This window comes from Corylus avellana, chromosome 10, assembly GCF_965113065.1.
Source record: "Corylus avellana chromosome 10, dhCorAvel1.hap1.2, whole genome shotgun sequence".
Taxonomy (NCBI): domain Eukaryota; kingdom Viridiplantae; phylum Streptophyta; class Magnoliopsida; order Fagales; family Betulaceae; genus Corylus; species Corylus avellana.
The window spans coordinates 6127757-6149967 of NC_142499.1; the positions used below are offsets into that span (position 1 = coordinate 6127757).

The 22211-nt window shown below is 35.5% G+C and overlaps 2 protein-coding genes across 2 annotated transcripts; both read right to left on the bottom strand.

The window, feature by feature from the left end:
* Positions 1 to 4304: 4304 nt before the first annotated feature.
* ANT1 (aromatic and neutral transporter 1) lies at positions 4305 to 7101 on the bottom strand. The gene is made up of 3 exons (XM_059606199.2): positions 6833 to 7101; positions 5842 to 6486; positions 4305 to 5067 (listed from the first exon to the last, which is right to left on the bottom strand). Exons 1-3 carry the CDS (start codon positions 7052 to 7054, stop codon positions 4663 to 4665), a joined length of 1272 nt encoding a protein of 423 aa, XP_059462182.2. The 5' UTR covers positions 7055 to 7101; the 3' UTR covers positions 4305 to 4662.
* Positions 7102 to 8754: 1653 nt separating this feature from the next.
* LOC132191258 (Sterile alpha motif (SAM) domain-containing protein) lies at positions 8755 to 12714 on the bottom strand. The gene is made up of 2 exons (XM_059606200.2): positions 12450 to 12714; positions 8755 to 9878 (listed from the first exon to the last, which is right to left on the bottom strand). The coding sequence occupies exon 2, from the start codon at positions 9849 to 9851 to the stop codon at positions 9087 to 9089; it is 765 nt and encodes a 254-aa protein (XP_059462183.2). The 5' UTR covers positions 9852 to 9878; positions 12450 to 12714; the 3' UTR covers positions 8755 to 9086.
* Between the last annotated feature and the right edge of the window lie 9497 nt (positions 12715 to 22211).

The following is a 22211-nucleotide window of genomic DNA, read 5'->3' on the forward strand; positions in this document are numbered from 1 at the left end:
GGAGTGTGAACTTGGCGTGATATATATATATACATATGAAAGAAGAGACAGAGAAATGGAAGGCATGCTGTGTGCGTGTAGTGTGTTTGTGACGTGGCTTTGGGAATCACGCGAAAATGACCCGAAAACCCTTTTGGAGTGGATGGGGCCCCACACACTTCCCGCATACAAAAATATATACTGATTGCAACCCTTTATTAGAAATTTAGAAGTGGATCGCATCCGGCGTTGTCTCAGTCTGTGTCTCGCAAATCAAATATAATAAACAGATACGGTGATGCCAATGTTCGTTAAAAGTTATTGTTTTTTGTTTTTTTGCTTTTGTTCTTTTGTATTTTATTTTTGGTTCTCAACCCAAATACATTTACAAGTACGGCTCTCTCTCTCTCATCTTTTATTTTTCAGTATATATTTTTACAAATAATTTATATATATATATATATATATCACGTCAAAATACTTTTTCAAATAAAAAACAAAAATATACTTCAAAACACATCTCGAATGGGTCGCATTCAGTTTTTACAAGATTTTTAACTTTACCCCCATAACTTATATACTTAGCATTCTTATCCAATTAATCAAAATAATTCCAATATTATTTACGTCTTCAATAGGTAATTCAATCGACTGTAAATCACGCATCATCAAGCGGAGACTACTACAGTACTCAATCACCAAATAAAATAGTAAAAGTGAATAATTAAAATGAAAAGCATAATATGAGTGCTATGAAAAAGTTGGTAACTAAAATGGAGAAATGTGAATTTCTTATTTCTTAGCTAAAATTAAGAGTATTTGATGAACTAAATGTTAATTCTCTTATATACTATTAATGTTAAGTTAACTACTTATTTATTTGCCATAATAGCTTGTCACCTGCCTTTTATAACTATAAATGCTAAAACGTAGTGTTTCTAAAATTGAATTGGATAATTTTTTTTTTTTTTAATTCAATTTATTAAGCTGACATTTGTCTTTAAAATATGCTATTTTCACATAGTCTAAACATATGTCGTGTGCTTTGTTAACCGTATTTTTTTAATCCAATTTGTACAATGACACCTTACCATATTTATTTATCAATTAACGGTCATTATATCGTGCCAACATGATTAGTACAAAAAATTGAACTTTCATATATACATTACAAATGTATACGTTTCATCAATGACATATACATAATGTTTTAAAATATCACTTTTTTCCTTTATATAATGTTGACCAGTTGACTCGAGTACAGCGACAAAACACCTTACCCGATCCCCTCCTCTTAGCAAGCCAATAACGTAGTGATCTTAATATGAGAAGGTCATTTACAAAAGTCATGAGACCTAAAGAATGCAAAAACAAGAAAGACTCTAATAAGAGCGCGCACGCTGTATTCGGCTATAAGAAGTAGTGGACACTAGATAAAAAGAAATATAAACATCGTAGCTATTTTTTGGCAGGCGATTCGATCGCTCCTGTACTTTATTTTACGGATACTTTTTTAATTATTATCTTGACACACAATCAACTGTTAGTAACATGATGGACTCACGTTCCAAAGCAGTGTTATAGCCAAAAGAGAATCAAAAACAACATGGGATTTGGTCAAAAGAAGCTAAAATATTAAGGTGGTGGGTCCTTTGTGTTCTAAGGAGAGAGGAGGATGATTTTTTATATGAAGGCGGTTTTGGCTTCATACTTATTTGATGTGATTTGAGGGATAGGGTGGCTGACAAACATTTGGAGCGCCACTGCTGCAAAAATCTCACAATCCTCCACGTGCAAACTTTTCATGTCACGTTTGGGGTTTAAGAATGTCATTTTCGTCATTTCGTAATTCAATTTCGATTATGACATTCAAAATATTTTAATATTTATGCTCTCAATGAGTAGCTCAATTAGCTGTGAACTACGTCTAATAAAGCGAAGGTCATTAGTTCGAATTTTCTTTCTCCCTTCTCTTGTGTGAACATGTCAAAAAAAAAAAAAAAATCAATCTGCCAACTAATAAGGGTTATGGATTTAATGCTCTTGAACTTGATTATAATTAAGTTTAGGGATTAAGCATTTTGAAGAGAAAAGAAAAAAAAAATTAAATTATAAAATATTAAAACAATGGATTTGTTACATCTCAAAAAGTTATTCACCTTTATAGCCACGTATAAAAGATTTGGAACACAAAAACATATATATAATTAGATGGACGGATTAAACATATATTGTCTTAGATGTCATAAAAAAACTACAACATGTTTTGTTTTTTAAAAGTCCAGTTTAATTAAATATAAACCGTTAAAAAGACTACAGCGCCAAATCCCTCACGCGGCAAGGCTCATGGCCCCTTAATTTTGAATTTTTCCCTTAAAATAGTTAAATATAGTTATTTGGGCCTAAAATTTAGGCTTGCTCCTTGTCAAAATCATGCTTGATCCTCATTCATGCTTTAGTAAACGATGTATCGGTCTCTATAAGCTATGTTTGGCAAAGGAGTGGACTTGAGGAAATGGACCGAAACTATAGCAAATTTGATTGATCTAAGTAAAAAAGTAACATCAACTCAACAAGACGTTTTGTCCCAAATGCTTTGCAAATCAGAATTTTTATCTAAAAAAAAAAAAAAAATCATTTTCAAGTTTTTCCAAAAACACAGTTTTGAACCTTTTTTTTTTTTTCTTTTTTTTTATGTACTAAAAGCATTTTTTAAGCTGATTCATTCACTTTCAAAAGGGGTATTAATAATAGATAGCACTATTTACTCAAGAGACAGAGAGAATCTAAACACAGTTGTATTGAAACAAATAAAATATGCTTCAATAGATGATACTATTTGAAACTGATAATCCAAATAAAAAAACAAAGAAGGCATTAACATCTTTACCAGCAAGTGCTGCCCCTCCCCACATGATACTATCTTTGTTTTGAGGGACATATCTTTAACAGATACTATGAATAAAACATCTAGTGGCCACAAATCCACACAAAAGGAATTGTCAAGGTTTTGTCCAAGAAAGACTGAAAGAGACATGAAAACCTTTGCCTTTTTCTGGATCTTTATTCACCCTGTTTTTTTGTGAAAAAAAAATGAGAATAGATGTCCCCTTTCCCCTTTCACTTTCACTTGCACTTTGTAATCTTAAGCCAAAGCTAAAGGCCCAAAAGCAGAAGAGTGGGATCAGTGGGTGTACCATGCCAGGGTGAGTGGGGAGGGCATTAGCCTTTCAAGCATCCATGTCTCTCTCTCACTCCAAAAAAGATGCATTTGCCCATCAAATAATGCAATCATTTGAGATGCTTTTACAGAGGATACTGTTAGGAAGACAGCCATGGTCCCAAGAGATTTTCAATGTCCAATCTCAATTCTCCATCTGGATATCTTAAGATTGTTCTGTGATTGCCTAAATTCTCTCCACTTGGCTGCTACCAACCTCTGCCCATGCTATAGCCACTGGTGGTCCAACCTACTATCCGAGGTAATTGACATCTAGTTTTATATACTATATTTTTATCCTACAACAATCTCATAATGCCAACCCTCCTATCAGAGGTAATTGACATCTAGCTTTATATACTATATTTTTATCCTACAACAATCTTATAATGCCGGCGTGATAGTTCCAGCCAAATAAGAACTGATTTAAGGGTTAATTGAAACTGATTTAAGGGTTACTCATACATTTATCATAAGAGTAAAAGTAATGCTAAAAACTACATTTTTATCAATCGATGCTGATATAGCAGTTCCAACCAATACTTGGATCAGACTTTGTTTAAAAAAGAAAAGAAAAAAAGTAATGCTAAATATTATATTTTTATCTTACAATTATCCAACAATGTTGATGTGACACTCCAATTCAACCATTCAACTTTTTTTGGAGTGTCACATCAGCATTATTAAATAGAATTATAGTATCGAACATTTTTAAAAATAAATAAATAAATTCAAAAGTTGGTTGAAACTAACACACCAACATTATGAAATAATTGTAAGATAAAAATGTAATCTCTATCATTATTCCATAATGTACACGAACATTTATCAAAAAAAAAAAAAGACAAGGATAATGTGTAAGGTCAACTAGCCTATATGAAGACAAATGAAGATTAGGGTTAGGCTCGTTTGATTCGATGTTTTAGGTGTGACCTAACATGCATGCTGGTGATAATAATTGTGGTACAAACAATGTTAAAATGTGGCAGCTATGTCATTAACAAGCTTATTATGATTATGACAGCCAAAATCTTTGAAGGGGAGTGTAACTTCAACAAGCTGGTTCACATCATTGAGGTGATGGGTTTGGCACTCTCAGCCTGACTTCATAACCAAAACCCTATCTTAATTGTCAACTTAACAGCCAGATGATAAAACACGTATCTAATTTCAAAAAGAATGGCTACAAAAAAATGATAAGGGAAAGAAAGGAGCTTCTCTTCTCTTATGAGTAAAACATCAGAAGGGGGGAATTGATTGAAACTGATCCCTCTAAAGTCTATCTTTTCAAGAAACAGCACTAATAAAGGAGAAGAGAATGTATTGACAGTATTTCTACTTCAAACCCAGATCAAAAAGAAAGACAAAATTGTTTTGAAGACAGTTTCCTTTGTACATTATCCATGTGTCTCTGTCTCATAAGCAGGCCTCTCCACTGGAGCATGATTTGGGTCCAATGCCCTTCAAATTCCTACTATACTGTTATAAGTACCATAAACGGCGAAAAGCAGCCCACATGACAAGATGCAAAAATCCAAGGCTTTTTGCCAGAAATGCAGAGAAGAACCAAATAATATTAGGTGAAATGAGGCTGGCAAAACATATGAGATCAGTGCACATACAGTACTTCCCACGAGCGAGGCGAACATACCGAACCCTGGCACGCACGAGGCCAAGACCACCAAGCTGACCACCAAAATTGCACGGCTCATATACATTGCAAACTTCCCTATTCTTGTTGTTGAATAATCACTTCTGCGGAGGAGCTTCTGAATCCATTTCCCCTTTTCTAAATTTGCTTCCACAATCTCGTTAATTGGATGTACCATGACTGGGAATGTGAAGATTATTCCCAAGCACAGGCCAATCTGTTGAAAGACATCACAAAATTATTGAAGAATACCATAGATCACCATTTCATCATTTCTTTAACTGTCTCATGTTTCCAAACATGGGATTACAGCCATATATATATTCAAAGACAATAATTACATACCCAAAATCATGCTAGGAGATGAAAAGTAATTAGTTTTGATAAAACAAAGTTTGATGAGCACATGCATAGAAATAAACTTGTTTGTGTATAATAACAAGTTTTCTTATCTTGCACATGATCGACACATGTATCCAATAAGTTTTATATAATTATAACAACATTATATACTACTGCATATAGCAATGATATGCAAATGCCAAGATTCTCCGTCACAGCAATCAAATAACAATAATGAGACAATAGCAAAATATACTGCTTGGCATTCAAGAAACCCAGGATACGGAGAAGGACAGAGCACTCTGTACCATGAGCAAGGGCAAAAGAATGATACATATATAATGTGTCAAGACATATAAAAGCACACAATTGAGTACTTAGAGCATATTTTGGATTGCGTTTGAGAAATACAATTTTTAAGTGAAAAAACGATTTTTGGCAAAAGCTTCATTTTTAAGCTTTTGCCAAAATTACGTTTTGGTCATTTTTAGGTTTTTTAGACTCTTAAAAAGGCTTTTAATTTTTTAACCAAACGATTACTTTTTTCCTTGCTATTTTTTAGTGTTAAACGCACTTTTAGACTCTTCAAACGCAATCCCAAACATGCCCTTAATATTTACAAAGAACAAGAGAGTGGATCACACATTACCTGAACTGCTATAGTCCACCAATTATGGGGCAGATTAAGAGTGATAATATCTTTAGTCTGTTCGCCGTAGGCCATGTAACCAAAAAATCCAAACAAAAAATACACAAGGGTTATCCCAGTGAAAGCCTTTGCCAGCAGCTTAGGGAATGTGCATTTGTCCTTCATTGAGGCTTCCAAGGCCAATGTCATCCCAAACCCCTCAAACCCGAAGACCGCCATCCCTCCTGCAAATGGTAATGCTCCTAAGGATGTGATTGCCGTCCGATCTCTAAACGAAAATTCACTTCCTACCACTTGCTGTACATCCCCCTTCACCACAATTGCCATTGCTAACACATTACAAATATTGGCAAAGATGCTAAAAGGTGCTAGAGCTGATAGACTGCCTATCCATGACAAGCCAATTTCAATTGGCACCAATAAAAATATGTAAGACGCCATGGTGAGGCCATGGCCTTTGAATATTGAGGAAAGGTTTTGTGCAACGAACACTAGATATGCCACTGAACCTCCACATTGGGAAATCAAAATGAGGAATTCTGATAGATAACCACCTGTTCTTCCCAAGCATTTATAACCCAAGTCGGCATAGGTTTTCACTTCCACTGATTCTTCTTCTGATGCCAACTTTTGCCTGCATTGAATCTGTAAACCCAGAAAAGTAAATATAACCTTCGGATGAGGAAAAGTTCCCAAAAGTGCAAAAAAGTAATAAAGGGAAAATCAACATATACTGGCAAGCAATTCTATTTTGTTCATGATAAACATGTTCAATAAACAACCAAAGACTAAATTTCAAAGAAATAATTTTAGAGGGGTGAGAATAAATTCCTTCCCTGAACTCATCAAAGATACAATTCTATATATGGGTACAAAAGTACTTAGCAAAAAACTATACAAAAAGGGCATAAATCTCAATTCGATCTAGACCAAATCTGCATATGGGAAGTAAGAGAAAAGAAAGAAAGAAAAAGTTGAAGAAAGAACTGACAAGGAGAAGCATGCAGTAGTAGCTGGAGACAGCAGCAATGAAAACGCCAAGCAACCCGGCAAGCCAACCGGCAACTCTGAAGGCGAAAGGGAGCCCCAAAACGCCGGTCCCAACAACGGAAACTATAATATTTCCTAGTGTTTGAGCCGAGGAAGCTGTTCCCGTCGAACTAGAAGATTCAAGCAAAGGAACCGAAACAGCTTTTCTTTGTTGTTGCTCCATTGTTCAACCACTAGCCGACGTGACAGATTAGAATCAGACGCCCTTCAAAGGAGGAGGTGTCATTTAAATGGAATCATCCCACCCATCATAATATATATATTTATATTGATCATTTGATCATAATATAGGATTCAACATGTGTTTTTGTTGGCATTTGGATCCACCGAGTGGGGGTTGTGTTTAAAATATATGTTCCTGTCAAGCCACGTACTTCGAAGTTGTCATTTTCCATGTTTGACTCTCTATTTAAGGTAGGTAAAGAGGCTCAAATCTATGTTGTTGACAGCTAATAATTACTGGGGTAAGTGTAATAGGGTTGTTTGGTAAAAAAATTTGTTATGAATTTTTTCTTTTTTTTGAACAGTAATAAGAAATTATTGGTGTGATATAAAATAAAAATAAATTTTGAATTTTTTGTGAAGAAATAGTAAATAAAGGTTGTTTGGTAATAATTTTGAATGGAAGTTGATTTTTTTTCTTTTTTTCTTTCTTATGCTTTATTGTAATTTGGGCTGTTCATTTAAAATAAACCCCCCCAAGTAGGCCTGGGCAAATTTACAGATAGCCAACCGACTTTTATCGACACTGCATAACCAATGGGTGGTAGGCTAAACAATTTTATTTTATTTTTTGACAAATTCGGTTCAGTAGGCGAAATAAATTTTTTTAACCGAACCGACTTCGTAGAAAATTTTTAATTTTTACACATGCCGACTTTATCGACCAACTTTACTGATCGCCATTCGGTGTCGGGAGAAAAATTTGGTAGAATAAGTCGGTGAAATTTCCGACTTTACCGACATTTTAGCAAAACAAAAATTTTCCTACCGACACCCAGGCCTACCCCCAAGTAAGGTTATTGCACCAGTATAATATCTAGAGTATTGGAACTTAATCCCTAGTCATAAATGACATTTTTTTTTAGACTTCACAAATGATATTTTTTAGCAGAAACTGTTAAAGATATGATAGATGTCTAAGGTAAAACTCACATTTAAATAATTGGCTTGCAATAAGATGATGTTCATAAATTTTTATATATATAATTGAGTAGTGATAATCATAACACCAACGTGAGTGAATAGTCACTTACACTAGTGTATTATTATATTATTATATTATTAAAAAAAATTTGAACATTAATATTAAAAAAATAATATTATAAAATACACCAGCATGAGTGACTGTGGTGTTATGATTATCATTACTCTATATAATTAATATCACACTTACTCTATATGAAATACTTAGAATCGGAATAAAATGCATGTTACCAAATTTTTTACAAATTGATGTGACATCTTAGGTGACAAAAATTATGTAAGTGTTAAGTAAATTTATAAAAAGAATATTATAAATTTTGTAGTGTCTGATAGCAATGCTCGTTCTGATATGGTTTGGATTCTTCTCAAGATTTATTCATATAAAGCTCTTGAATTGGATCTCAAAACACGTGGCCAAAATTTGCAGATCTCACGATAGGTGGGGGAAGCATCAAGCCACCACAACGAGGAGATTGTCATAGCCTCGTTTTATGGTTCTATGATGATCGAGATTGTCTCATCTTGTGTTTTATTAGATGATATCACATGCACATAAAAATCTTTTAGGGACTGATTTCAGGAAGCATTTCCTTGACACGTTTGGAAGATGCACATGCTTTGAAAAAATAAATATCTATTTTTTTTAAAAAAAAAAAATTAAAATGAAGAAAAATTTATACCAAGTGAAATGTGTTAGCTAAAAGACGACACCAATCCTCCATTCTGCTCTATCTACAGCTGAACCTTCTCAGTTCATCTTATACAAATTGATTTGAAATTTGTGAAAGTAAAAAATAAAAAATAAAAAAAAGGATAGAAAAGATGAGAACAAAAGAAACAACCAGCAAACTGTGCTTTCTAATTCTCCCCTAAACTAGTTGTCATAATATATCTAACAGCACTAGGCGGTAGCATTTGTACAGTGACTTTCTTCCCCCCCACCCCCCGTCCCCCAAATTTTCCAAATGCTGCAAAGATCCCAGGAACATTCAGATGGCCTCCAGACCATGGGGCTGGCAAACACAGTTTATAGCATGTATCAGTTTCCTCCTAGGCCCCACTGCATTTGCACCCATATCCTTGAGCTTCTTCATTGTTAAATTCACCAGCTGAAACTTATTAACACTCTTCCTTTGAAAAATCCTCACAAACTGACCAAGTCCAAGTGATGCTAACCACCTGCTTAATCCACCAGCTTTTTGAAGCTTCCTCTCAAGATTTGATGCCCTGAGCCTTTGATTTAGAAACATTCCCCCGTCGAGGATGATACTGGGGCAGTCTAATAGTCTAGGCCGCTTGATCACATTTGAGGCGTCAGATACCCCAAATCTTTCATAAATTTTTGAGGTGCCAACTTGATCCGGCTTTCCTGCTTCTGTTCTTAAATCTATCCTTCGTGGCTTGGCTAATGTTGGCATGTCTTGAGCAGGAGCTTTTCCCGCAAATCGAATACCCTGTTTAGGGGCCAATGACATCGAGTTCTCTTGTTCCTCAATTGGAGGCATTCTGGAACATATATCAATTGGGAGTTGTATTTGGTTAGTCGCTGTTTTTTTGGTTGTGGCTTGTATCTGATCTGGTCCCGGGTTTTGAGTTGTCAACTTTTTGGCAGCAGGTAGAGGAGGCACCAAAATGGTGATCCTCTGCTTTTTCACGATCACCCAACTATCATCTCCCAGTAGGTCCATGTGGCCACTTGGCGTGATATTCTTGTTTGTAGGGATTCCCACAAGTCTTTGCTTTGTTTTCACCATCAGTAGAAAATCTGCTAGTTATATACCCTACGCAATAGACTCAGAATATTCAATATATTTGTTGGATCAGAAGAATGTGAGTGATAGTTTAAGAAATCACTTGACTTGATTTTTGTGTGTGTGTATGTTTGGGGGGAGGATTGTTGAAACTTTTCAATTTGGTGAAAAGTAAAGAATAGGGTTACAACACATATATACTGACACTAGTTAAAACCCTAGCTTGGTACACTGAACAAGAGAGGGGAGGGGGGGGGGGGGGGGGGGGGTTGTTGAAACTATTCAATTTGGTGAAAAGTAAAGAATAGGGCTTGGTACACTGAAAATCCCCAATTTACTGCCTTTTTACAAGCTAAAATGTTCGTTCTTTAAATTTCATTTCCTTGTTTCCTGCCTGTTTTGCTTTTATAGATGTCTCTTTTACTGTTATCACAATACCTTTTTTTCAATTTGTGACAAAAAGGGGAGAGTACTTGTTATTTATTTTAATTTATTCTGTATACATTCACAGGTTACTTTCAGTGTTGTGGTAGACAAGTACAATGAGACAAAAAGCTTTCAAAATAAAAAGTATAGGTTGTGCCATTTTTATTTATTTACAGTGAGTTCTATGTATTGAGCTAGAGTCATTTTCTATTATGGCTTCTGTCTTTAGTTCGATCTATGTCTATAGTAAGTGGTTAATAGTGTTTTATCATAAATTGCTACAGAAAGAGATTATTAAATCATATTGTGTTAGAATATTCCATAAAACCAAAAAATAGGTCTAAGTCTGTATGAAGAGTCGTGCTGTTTTTGAAAGAAGAGTCATAACACATTCTCTGAATACACTGTTACATGCTAATGTCGCATTAACTTAAAGTGTTCTAAGATGAAAGAGATTTTTAGAAACTTAGGGTGTTGACCTAAGGTGGTTAGATTGGGCCTCACATAACCTAATGTTAGTCAAAGTCATAACAATACATGAATAATTAGTCTTTAAACTTGAAAAATATTGGTTTTCAAATTTTCATAAAACTATTCATGGGCGTTCAGGCGCTATATTTTGTTTCAATAATAAACTCGAGGTGTTGCATAGATTATTTCGTTCAGAGCACGTCTGAAACTTTGCTCAAACTATGCCAACACAAATTTAACATAATGATTTTTTTTTTGTGATCAACAAATTAACACATTGATACCAATAACAAAGACACTACCTAAAAGTAGAATACATACAACTCCGATATAGCAACAAATGGACCAAACAAGAATTACTTTGAGCAAAACAAAACAATTAGCACGTGTGCAAAATAGTGTGGAGCATGAAGGAAACAAAATCTTTTACAAGACCACTTGCAGAACAGATTGAGCGGTCCACTCCATCTGCTTGCTTAATCATAAGGCAGATAAGGTGAAGTTTAACTCTGAGAAGAGGCAAATACAAGTGAGTACCTACGAATGACAGAATTGGTATGAAGTTTTTATAAGCGAGGTTTTGCACTAAGAACAGCTACAAAGGCTCCACTAAAGATCAATAATTTTCAAACACTTATATGTCTCCTCATGTATCTTCCTATTTACAAGTGCATGCCCTTTTCCCTTCAAAGGTTCACGAAGATTAAAACCATATGAGCAAGCTCATTTCTCAGTATACAAGGTCATCTATGCATGACTCTTCAGGATTAATTTGAATTAAATCTTATCGCATATATATGCTGCATGGTTGATACAACAATGGAGGCCACAATAGTTTGTGTCTAACTGTCAATATTGCCTATCCAACTTGTTCATCAGAGACTGCGCCTCCAAAAATAATTAAGATCACAAACCATAACGCGCCATTATACATCTTGACATTCCTCTATCTCGCTCTGAGATATTTAACCTGTAAAACCCTTTTATTCAATAAATCAATTGCCATTTCTGAGTCCAACAATAGGTTTTATGTTGCCAATTTTCAAGGGTTCTAAAATTTGAAGAAGTACAGATATATGCAATCGTTGCCATTTCAACCTAACCAACCCCTCAACTAACCACTAACTCTACAAACATATAGACGCATTCTCTAAATTGCATCAAATTAGTTGAGTAGCCTAATTCTAAAAAGCTGAACTAACTACATGGGAGAAAATTAAACCTTGTCACACTCTTTTCCAGATCTTTTTCTTTAAAAATCAGGGTCTGTTTGTATGTGCCTAAACTTCACTATTTGATTAACATTTGGACACAACAATACACAAGAGAATGGCTGGTTGGGATCAAAAGATTCATTCACTGATAGGATGCTCAAATAATCCCCATATTTCTTTCCTAATTTATCTTTATTTTGCTTGACTGCTAACTATGCTTGCTTATTTCGTTTCTTTGGATTTTGTTCCCACGTTAGGCTTGTTTTGCATCCATCAAAGAGAATAATTTCAAGCAATTGCTATAAGCAATTTAAGTAGACCTGACCCCTGCGAAGTGGTCATTGAAGGTTTGATCCGCTCGAAGCGGTTTCTGTATTTGATGATTTTTAATCGATAGAAACCCTTGGGTTCCAATCATCTGCTATCAGAGCAGTTATTTTCTGAGGTGTTTTTCTACGGTGCAGTAAGCCATCGTTCGAGAGTGGTTTACCTGTGCAGAAGTCTTGCAAAGGCTGGGTTGATTTCCGCTGTGCGTGGGTGTTTGAGATTGCTGTCACGGTGGGTAACACTCTGCGCGGGGCTGCAACGTCGGAGCAGCGTCGCTGGGCTGAGTGCGGGAACGGCAGTCGATGACTGACGGCGTTCTCTCCGGCAGCGGCGAAAGCTGGAAGTGGCGGTGTGCAGCCGTGGGAAGCAGCCGTTGGCGCTAAGTCTGTCACTGTTTTGTGATAGTCGTGCGTTGGGTTATTTGATGGAAGAAGAGTGCTGTTTGGTTGCTCATCTTGGTGGGTATTGCTATTCCAGTTCGCGGATACATTATTTCCGTACAGCTATTCTCGTATTTCATTTTTGGTATAGGAATTGTGGTTGTTTTGGCGGCAGGAATCGAATCGCCCGTATGTCAGTTTTTTGTATTCTTAGCATATCTTATCCCGCGTAAGGGCCAAAAAAAACAAAAAAAAAGTTTTAAGGAACAAATTAATTCATGAGGCTACCCAAACATAGTGATACTTCTTCTTGCTTTTTGGAACAGCAAACATAGTGATATTTCTGTTTGTTGCAGAGGCATTTTTGAAACAACAAAATCAGGCTGGAAATGGGCGCATTATTTAAAGCAAGTCTCCTGTTCACTGTCTTAATTCCTGCAGCTTTTGGCAGATAATTTCAAAGTAACTGAACAGTGCACAACCAACGTTGTTGCCCCAAAACGGATTGTCAAACACAGCCTCAATAGCTGCATTCTACTCTGGGCTTCCATCTCTCGCCCGGGCATAATGCCTCTCTCCCCTCCTTATGGCTTTCCCCTCGTGCGGGCAGCATCAAGGGAAATTTTGATGTTGCCATAAAAAGTAACTTTGCAGTCACAATAGCAGCCTAGTGACTCTGGGGATATTTTTGCTGCAGCCACCTTGAAGCTTCATTCATCTTATGTCTTTTTGGGAGAAGCCACATCTACTCTTCTTGCAATCTTGCAATTCGATTGCCTTGATCTACTGGCATGGATGTTTTCTTCCTTGAAGGGGATGCGCTTATGGTGATTTTTGTAGTGAATCAACTTTTTTTTTTTTTCTTTTTTTTTGTCTCTTCGAATTTTGATTCTGTAATTTCTAACATTAATGTTGATTTTTCTTCCTTTCGAAGCTGGAATGCTTCGAAAGTGTTTAAATGCGCCAATTTTTGTGCATATTGATGGTATAAAGGATGATCACACTATTATTAGTATGGTCATCACCACATCAGATCATGTAGATTTTACAGGAAAGTAAAATTACTTCCTGTGGAGGTAGCAGGTCAAGAGTGGTAACTCTTGACCAAGAGTTGTATTGGGACTCTATAAATAGAGTCCCATGAGAATGTAGATTCATTATTCTATTTTTCACTTGAAATCTTTGTTTAGTTTTCTTCTGGTTTTTCTACATTCTAAACACTCTTATTCTCCACCGGATTTCCACCCTAACGGGAGAAATCTTTTCTGAAGAATTTACAAAGATCCTATATTTAAGAATCCTACAGTGGTATCAGAGCACAGTAATATGGAAGAACAAGAGAAGATTGAAGAACCAGAAGAAACAATTGAAGATCCTCAACAACTTTTGTCTGACATTTATCAAACAATTCACAGACAAGTCATTGGTTTAGCCTCTTCTGTGGCTTTCTACAATTTGCATCAATCATTGCAAAAGCCAGAGGAAAAACCCCTTATAATCACAGTCGGTGGATTACATTATACAGGTAATATTGGTGTTTTAAGGAGAACGTATTTTTTAGAACAAAAATATTGGAAAAAATTTCTCAGTCTTCCTTTACATGATTCTGAGAAAAATTTTCCCCAAAAAATTACTCCTGAAGTTTCTGATAATGCCTCTCCATCTGCGAATTTTGCTTCAGGAAACTGTGAGAAAAAAGAAGAAAACTCATGTGTGTCTTCATCTGACGATTTCTTCACATATCCTGCTTCGTGGGAAGAAGAAGATCCAGAAGAAGACCTAGAAGAAAATCCGAAAGCCAAAAACTCAAATCACCAAGCAGAGGAAGAAAATTCGAAAAAGGGAGGATATCTGGAGGAAGAAGACGACGGGTTGAGGAAAACTGTAAATTCCCCAACCTCAGACGACGCCGTTTCACAAACTGAGGAAGCCCCTGCATCAAACAACGTCGTCCAGCACCTTCAGGTAACCCCTTTCAGTTTCTTTTCAAACGACGCCGTTCTGGATAACCAGAACGACGCTGTTTCGCGTCTCCTCAAACAGGCGCCTTTCAGCGCCTGTTATCAAGACGACCCCGTTCCAGAAAATAGGAACGTCGCCGTTTCAGAACCGGATTTGGTCGACCGACCCGCTCCACGTCTTCTGGAGCACGCCCAAAAGACTGCACTCGACCTGTTCGCCAACCGTTTCGCTCCAGCCCAAAGTGGAAATACACGGCCCAAAAGTCCGTGTTGCAAGCCCAAGCCCAGATCAAGAAAAACCAGAAACCCGTGAACACTGATGCTCAACCCGCTGAATCTCGACCCGTTCCATCACAATCCGACCCACTGAAGTCCAACCCGCCTGTCCGCCCATATCCAAAATCCGACCTGGGATTTAACCCGCGTTTCAACCTACGGTTCAGGCAATCCAGTTTCAGTAGACCTGGTTCATCAGACCTGGTTCAGGCAACCCAGTTTCAGTAGACCCGTCCGGTTCAGGGGAATTTCGGCAATTTCGATCGTTCTGGCTCGTTTCGGCCCCAATTTCGTCCATTCAAAAACCATTGGAAAACTGATTCGAAGGGCTACAATTCTACAGGTTCTATTTACAATAATTTTAATAATTTTCAGCATAATAATCCTAGAAATAATTGGGAAAAAGGTGAGACTTCTAATCAAAGCCATCGAAGTTTTATCCGACCTTGCTGGTTGGCTCCAAGTCAACACAAGGAGGTTGCATTCACTGTTCCAGATTTGGCTACAGAGGAGATCTCATCTGATAGGCGCCTAAGGGGTTCACATCCTTTACGGATTGTTAGGACCATTGAGCAGAACCCAAGGGACCCGTGGCCTACTGGCATGCACCGCTACACTCCTCCAAGGACAGGTGAACGGGTCAGTCCACCAAATCCATCTCTTGAATATTATAGGGGACATCTGAACAAATATAAGGCGTGTCTGACTCATCCTGAAGATTATTAAGCTGAAGTTGTTATTATTTATTGTTCTTATTTTTATCTTTACAAACAATACTAGTTTGTAATAATAATTAGAATCACAAACAAATTATTTAGCTTGTAATAATTAGTATAGTTATTTAGACAATTGTAAAAATTGTACTGAAAAATAATAAATATTATTATTATTATTATTATTGTGTTGTTAAATCTACTTTCTAACAATGGCTATTAAAAGTAGCATTGATTCCTCTAGACTGGAGAGTATTAATGGAATGAATTTTAGAATGTGGAAACGGCACATAACTTATGTACTCACACATGACAAAACACAGTATACTCTTACATCTGTGAAGCCCGATCCAGCTGACCTAAATGACAGCGAAGCCAAACAGAAGCATGAAAAATGGATAGAAGCCGACTTAATGGCGAGAGCAACGCTTCTCCACAACATGAAAGATAATATCATTCCTCTATTCAAAAGTCATGAGTCTGCTAAAGAAATGATGGAAGCACTGGAAGCAAAGTACGGCCCAAGATCTGATACACATGTACAGTTGCTATTAGACAAATACAACCGTACACGTATGAGTGACAATGACTGTGTAGGCGAATTTGTTAACCAAATGGAATTACTGGAAAAAGAGCTTGCAAATGCTGGTCATCCTGTATCAGACAAAATGCAGGTCACCACCATACTTAACGGCCTTCCTTTATCATGGGAACATGTGGTAACTTCTTTAACACTTAGTGGAAAAGAAGTCTCCATGATTTCTTTACCAGTGATACTAGTACTCGAAGAAGAGAGAATGAAGAGAAGAAGGCGAGAAGGAACATCTAGCAATTTGATGATGGCTCAAAACTCAAATCAGACTATTCAAACTCCTCCTACATTCAGAATCAAACCACTAAAATTCAAAAGAAAATGGAAAAGTAAGCCAAACAGTAAAATCAAAGCTAAAGGAGCATGTTTCAAATGTGGAAAAGTTGGACACTTTAAAAAGAATTGTCCAAAACTCCACGGTGTTAAACCACAGAAGGAGATTGCAATGACAATCACTAAAGCATTGATGGCAGAATCAACTTCTAGCTCATGGTGGATAGATTCAGCAGCAACCAGACACATCACAAACAAGAGGGAATTTTTTGTTGACTTCAAAGAGAAAGCTGTTGGAGAGCACAAAGTTTACATGGGCAACAACACCTATAGTGACGTATTAGGAGAAGGAAAGTGTAAGATATCTATCAAAGGTTCAGTTATTGTCTTACATGATGTTTTGTATGTTCCTAGTATCCGGAGAAATCTAATATCAGTTCCTATATTAGATAACAAGGGATACGGGATAAAATTTAAATCTGGGAATGTCTATATTAGGAAAGGAAACACATCTGTAAAGGGTACAAGAGTTGACAATATGTATTCCATTAAAGTTGATAATAAAGTTTCCATTTTACATTATTCACAAGTGTCTGAAAGTAGTTCTTATCTATGGCATTTAAGATTAGGCCATATTAACATAAATAAATTGATAAGAAGGAGCAAAAGTGGATTACTACCTCATATTAATTATGGAGATTTTAATATATGCGAATCATGTATTAAAGGAAAAATGACTAACAAGTCTTTTTCTAAACACTGAAAATCATCAGAATTATTAGAAGTAATTCACTCAGATATTTGTGGACCATTCAAAACTAAGACACATAGAGGAATGTAATACTTTATTACCTTCATCGATGATTATTCAAGGTATGGATATATCTACCTTATCAAAAATAAATTTGAAGCTATTGATAAATTCAAAGGATTCAAATTAGAGATAGGAAAACAATTAGGAAGATCTATCAAAACCTTGAATAATGATAGGGGGGAGAATATGAAGCTATGGATACTTTTTGCAAAGAGAATGGTATAAAACATTTGTACACAATGCCATATAAGCCTCAACAAAATGGTATTGCAGAAAGAAGAAATAGAACTTTAATGGAAATGACAAGGTCAATGATGGCATTCGCTGACTTGTCTATCCATTTTTGGGGAGAAGCCTATTCATAGCAGCTTATATACTTAACAGGGTTAAGACAAAATCTAAACCTTTAACCCCTTATGAAATCTGGACAGGTCTGAAACCCAACTTATAAAATAGGGGAAAATGCAGTTTACCCCCCTGAATTTTCAGAGGTTTTTCAATTTTAACCCCAAAGTTCAAAAATTGGCAATTTACCCCCCTGAAGTTTCAAAAATTAGCAATTTAAACTTTTCGTTACTAATTTCCGTTAAATTGAGGAAATTTTTTTAAAAAAGCCTGAGGGTAATGATGTAATTTCATAGATTTCCGTCTATTTAGACGAAAAAAATTAAACGGAGGGTTCAAATTACCAATTTTTGAAACTTCAGGGGGGTAAATTGCCAATTTTTGAACTTTAGGGTTAAAATTGAAAAACCCCTGAAACTTCAGGGAGGTAAACTGTATTTTCCCCTAGAAAATATAAAAGTATGGGGATGCAAAGCCCATGTACTTATCCCAAAACCTTTAAGGGATAAATTAAAAGATAAAACATGGGAATGCAAGTTCATTGGATATGTTGAGAATGGTAGTGGATATTGATTCTACCATTCTGAAAAAGGATTAATAGAAAGCAGAGATGTTGTTTTTCTTGAAAATTCAGATCAAATAAATCCTATAGAAGATATCAAACTGTTAGAAGATGAACAATCTACACAAGAAAATTCAAATCATATCACTCCTATGAAAGATATCAGTCTATCAGAAGATGAAGAATCTGCACATGAAGACATTAAAAATCTCCAGGACAGTGGGAGTAAAAGGAGATTGGATCTCAATATCCCTAATCATGAAAAACAGTGGGAGAGTTAAAAGACAAAGACGAGTCATACTTAAAGATCATTATATACTAAGTATAGATGACATAAATCTTCAAGATGATCCTTCCAATTACAAAGAAGCTGTGAAAGGTGATGATGCAGACAAATGGATAGATGCAATGAATGATGAACTAGACTCCATCAACAAAAATGACGTCTGGGAACTCACGAATATGCCACAGGAAAGAAAAGCTATTGGATGTAAATGGGTACTGAAGAAGAAATTCAAAGCAGATGGAAGTCTTGATAAATACAAGGCTAGGTTGGTAGCCAAAGGATTCACTCAACAACCAGGTGTGGACTTTGTTGATACTTATTCGCCCGTAGCAAAATTTACGTCAGTAAGAATAATCATGTCCATAGTAGCTAAAATGGATTTAGAATTGCACCAATTAGATGTAAAAACAACATTTCTTAACAGAGAATTAAAAGAAGACATCTATAGGGTTCAACCTGAAGGATTCAATGTGAATGGACATGAAAAAAGTTTATAAATTGAAGAGGTCACTGTACGGGCTAAAGCAATCTTCAAGACAATGGTACTTAAAATTTCATAAGGCCATCATGGAAATCGGTTTCGAGGTAAGTCCATTAGATCATTGTGTTTACATACATTATGACAATGATAAGTTGACTATATTATCACTATATGTAGATGACATATTATTAACTGGAAATTGCTCGAAAATAATTCAAAATACAAAGAATTTCTTAGCATCTAAGTTTGAAATGAAAGACATGGGTGAAACAACTTATGTCTTGGGAATAAATATTTCAAGGAATAGGACCTCGAAATTATTATACTTAGATCAAGAGAAATATATAGAAAAGGTACTTAGAAGGTTTAATATGGATAAATGTAAACCTCTAAATACACCTGTTTCAAAAGATCAACATTTGAGCAAAACAATGTGTCCTCGAGACCAAACAGAAATTCTTGAAATGAAAATTGTCCCCTATGCTCAAGTTGTGGACAGTCTTATGTATGCTATGACAAGCACAAGACCTGATATTTGTCATGTTGTAGGATTGGTTAGTAGATATCAATCCAATCTTGGAAAAGAGCATTGACAAGCAGTTAAAAGAATATTTAGGTATATGCAAGGAACGAAAAACATGGGTTTATGTTTTGAATTAGAAGATCTTAGCATTGCAGGATACACTGATGCAGATTTTGCAGGAGATGTAGATGACAGAAAATCTACAAGCGGTTATATATTCTTATTTGGGGGAACAACTGTTTCTTGGTTAAGTAAGAAACAAAATTGTGTTGCAAAATCCACAATGGAAGCTGAATATATATCATGCAGCACAGCGGTAAGCAATGCTGTTTGGATTAAACGTTTCATTAAAAGTTTAAATCTTGGAATGCAAGATGGGCCTGTCAATGTATTTTGTGATAATAGGTCTGCTATCTCTTTAATAAAAAGTGGAACTCAAAGTTCCAAAGGCAAACACATTGACATAAGTTATCACTATATTCAAGATATAGTGGAGAGAGGTGAAGTGAAAGTAGAATTTATTCCCTCAACAGAGATGGTAGCTGATCCTATGACCAAATAGTTAACTCTAGATAAATTTAGAGAGCATGTAGCAAAAATGAGATTAAGGAAAATTTATGAAAAGGCTACATGGTAAAAATAGCATGATCAGAAGGATTTAGGGACGCCTAAATGAATGATGGTATGCATTTTTTTTTTTTAAGTATACTGATAGTATAACTATTTATCTCAAATAAGGTAACCTTGGAGATAAGAAATTGAATAAAAATTTTCAATTCAATTTACATATGGTTATTATGTAATAAAAAAAAATAAAAATCATTAATTATAGTATTGAGTATGAACTGTATTCTTAACTATGGATAATTAATGTTAATTGCCTAGATTATATGGCAGATAAGGAGTTGACATGTTTTTTGTGATACTAAAAATAAACATGTACAACTAAGGTTTCATTACTAATTATAATAGTATGATCAAGTGGGAGATGATGGTATAAAGGATGATCACACTATTATTAGTGTGGTCATCACCACATCAGATCATGTAGATTTTACAGGAAAGTAAAATTACTTCCTGTGGAAGTAGCAGGTCAAGAGTGGTAACTCTTGACCACTCTTGACCAAGAGTTATATTGGGACTCTATAAATAGAGTCCCATGAGAATGCAGATTCATTATTCTATTTTTCAGGTGAAATCTTCGTTTAGTTTTCTCCTGGTTTTTCTGCATTCTAAATACTCTTATTCTCCACCGGATTTCCACCCGAACGGGAGAAATCTTTTCTGAAGATCTAAATGAGTCGCTACTCACCTTATGTTCAATAGCATTCCCTTAAGTTCCCACACTCTCTCTTTCATCCGGATCAATAATGAGAATGACCCTCCCTTATAGTCATTTTCTCTCCCTTCAATTAAAAAAAAAAAAAAAGAAAAAGCTTATACTATAGCCTCCAGTAGCAATCCACTACGCAAGGAATAGACTTACGGAAAATACAATTTGACTATAGGTTTGTGAAGTAGTTGAATAAGCTTAATTATTACGCAAGCTATCTAGGAGGATCACCAAGACCTTGGACCTCACGTGCAACACGTCATCACGATCATGATCATAACTTTCTATGCATGAAAATGGACTTTTCTCGATGGATGAAGATGATCCATCCGGTTGAGTGTTAACAGCAGAGCAATTTTTTCGTTTTCATCTATCTTAAAAGGCGAATTAGTTTAATGATATGATTTAAAATTCAATAATAATTATATTAAAATCAATAATAATTTTAAAAAGTACATCACACTTAAATGACTCAAGAATGACTATAATCTTCCTTATTACATTACTCTGTGTCACATGATAAATCAATCGTGACAACGATTTTAAGCAAGGTCACCAGATAAGCCGGTCTTGATGCACAAGTAAGCATTAGGATATTTTTCTTAGCAAGCAACACATCCAATAATAAAAATTAAAAATGGCATGTTGTACCAATGAGGCACAGTTAAATCACATGCTGTCTTTATATATGCTAAAACGACATGCCATTTAAGAACACATGTTGCTCCTTTCTTACGTAAGCAGGCATGCTACATGACGTTTGGAAGTGAGTATACAATTCAAGTTGTATACCTACTCTACAAAAGTCGTACTTAGTTTGGAAGCATCAATTAAGATTCAAGATGATCATGAGTGCAAATAATGGTCACCACCACCACCGACCCACCTTTCTAATTAATTTGGAGCTTTTATTTTAAATGAAATGTCCAAAATTTATCATATTATTAATTCACAAAATAAAATTTAAAAAAATTAAAAATTAAAAAAACGTTTTTCTCTCTTCCATTGCCGACTCCCATTTTTATTATGAAAAATGCTAGAGTTCCTCATGGTGTGCTATTCATCAAAATCAGACAAACTAGTACCCGTATCATTTCTCTTTTATTATGACCAACATAAGTTTATCATCATTAGAAAATTTTATAGGAACCAAAAATAAAAAGAAAATACGACTACTAGGGATAAGGCAAATAAGAAATTAAATATGTAAAGTTGAGATCAACGACTTTTTTGATATGTCCGCACAAAAGGAGGAAGGAGATTTGACCTAATGACATCGGCTTCATTAGACGTGATTCCAACCGATTGAACTACCATTTAGGAACATAAATAATAACATTACTCTTCACATCCATGTCATATTCGTTAAAATCATGTTTTTTAAGT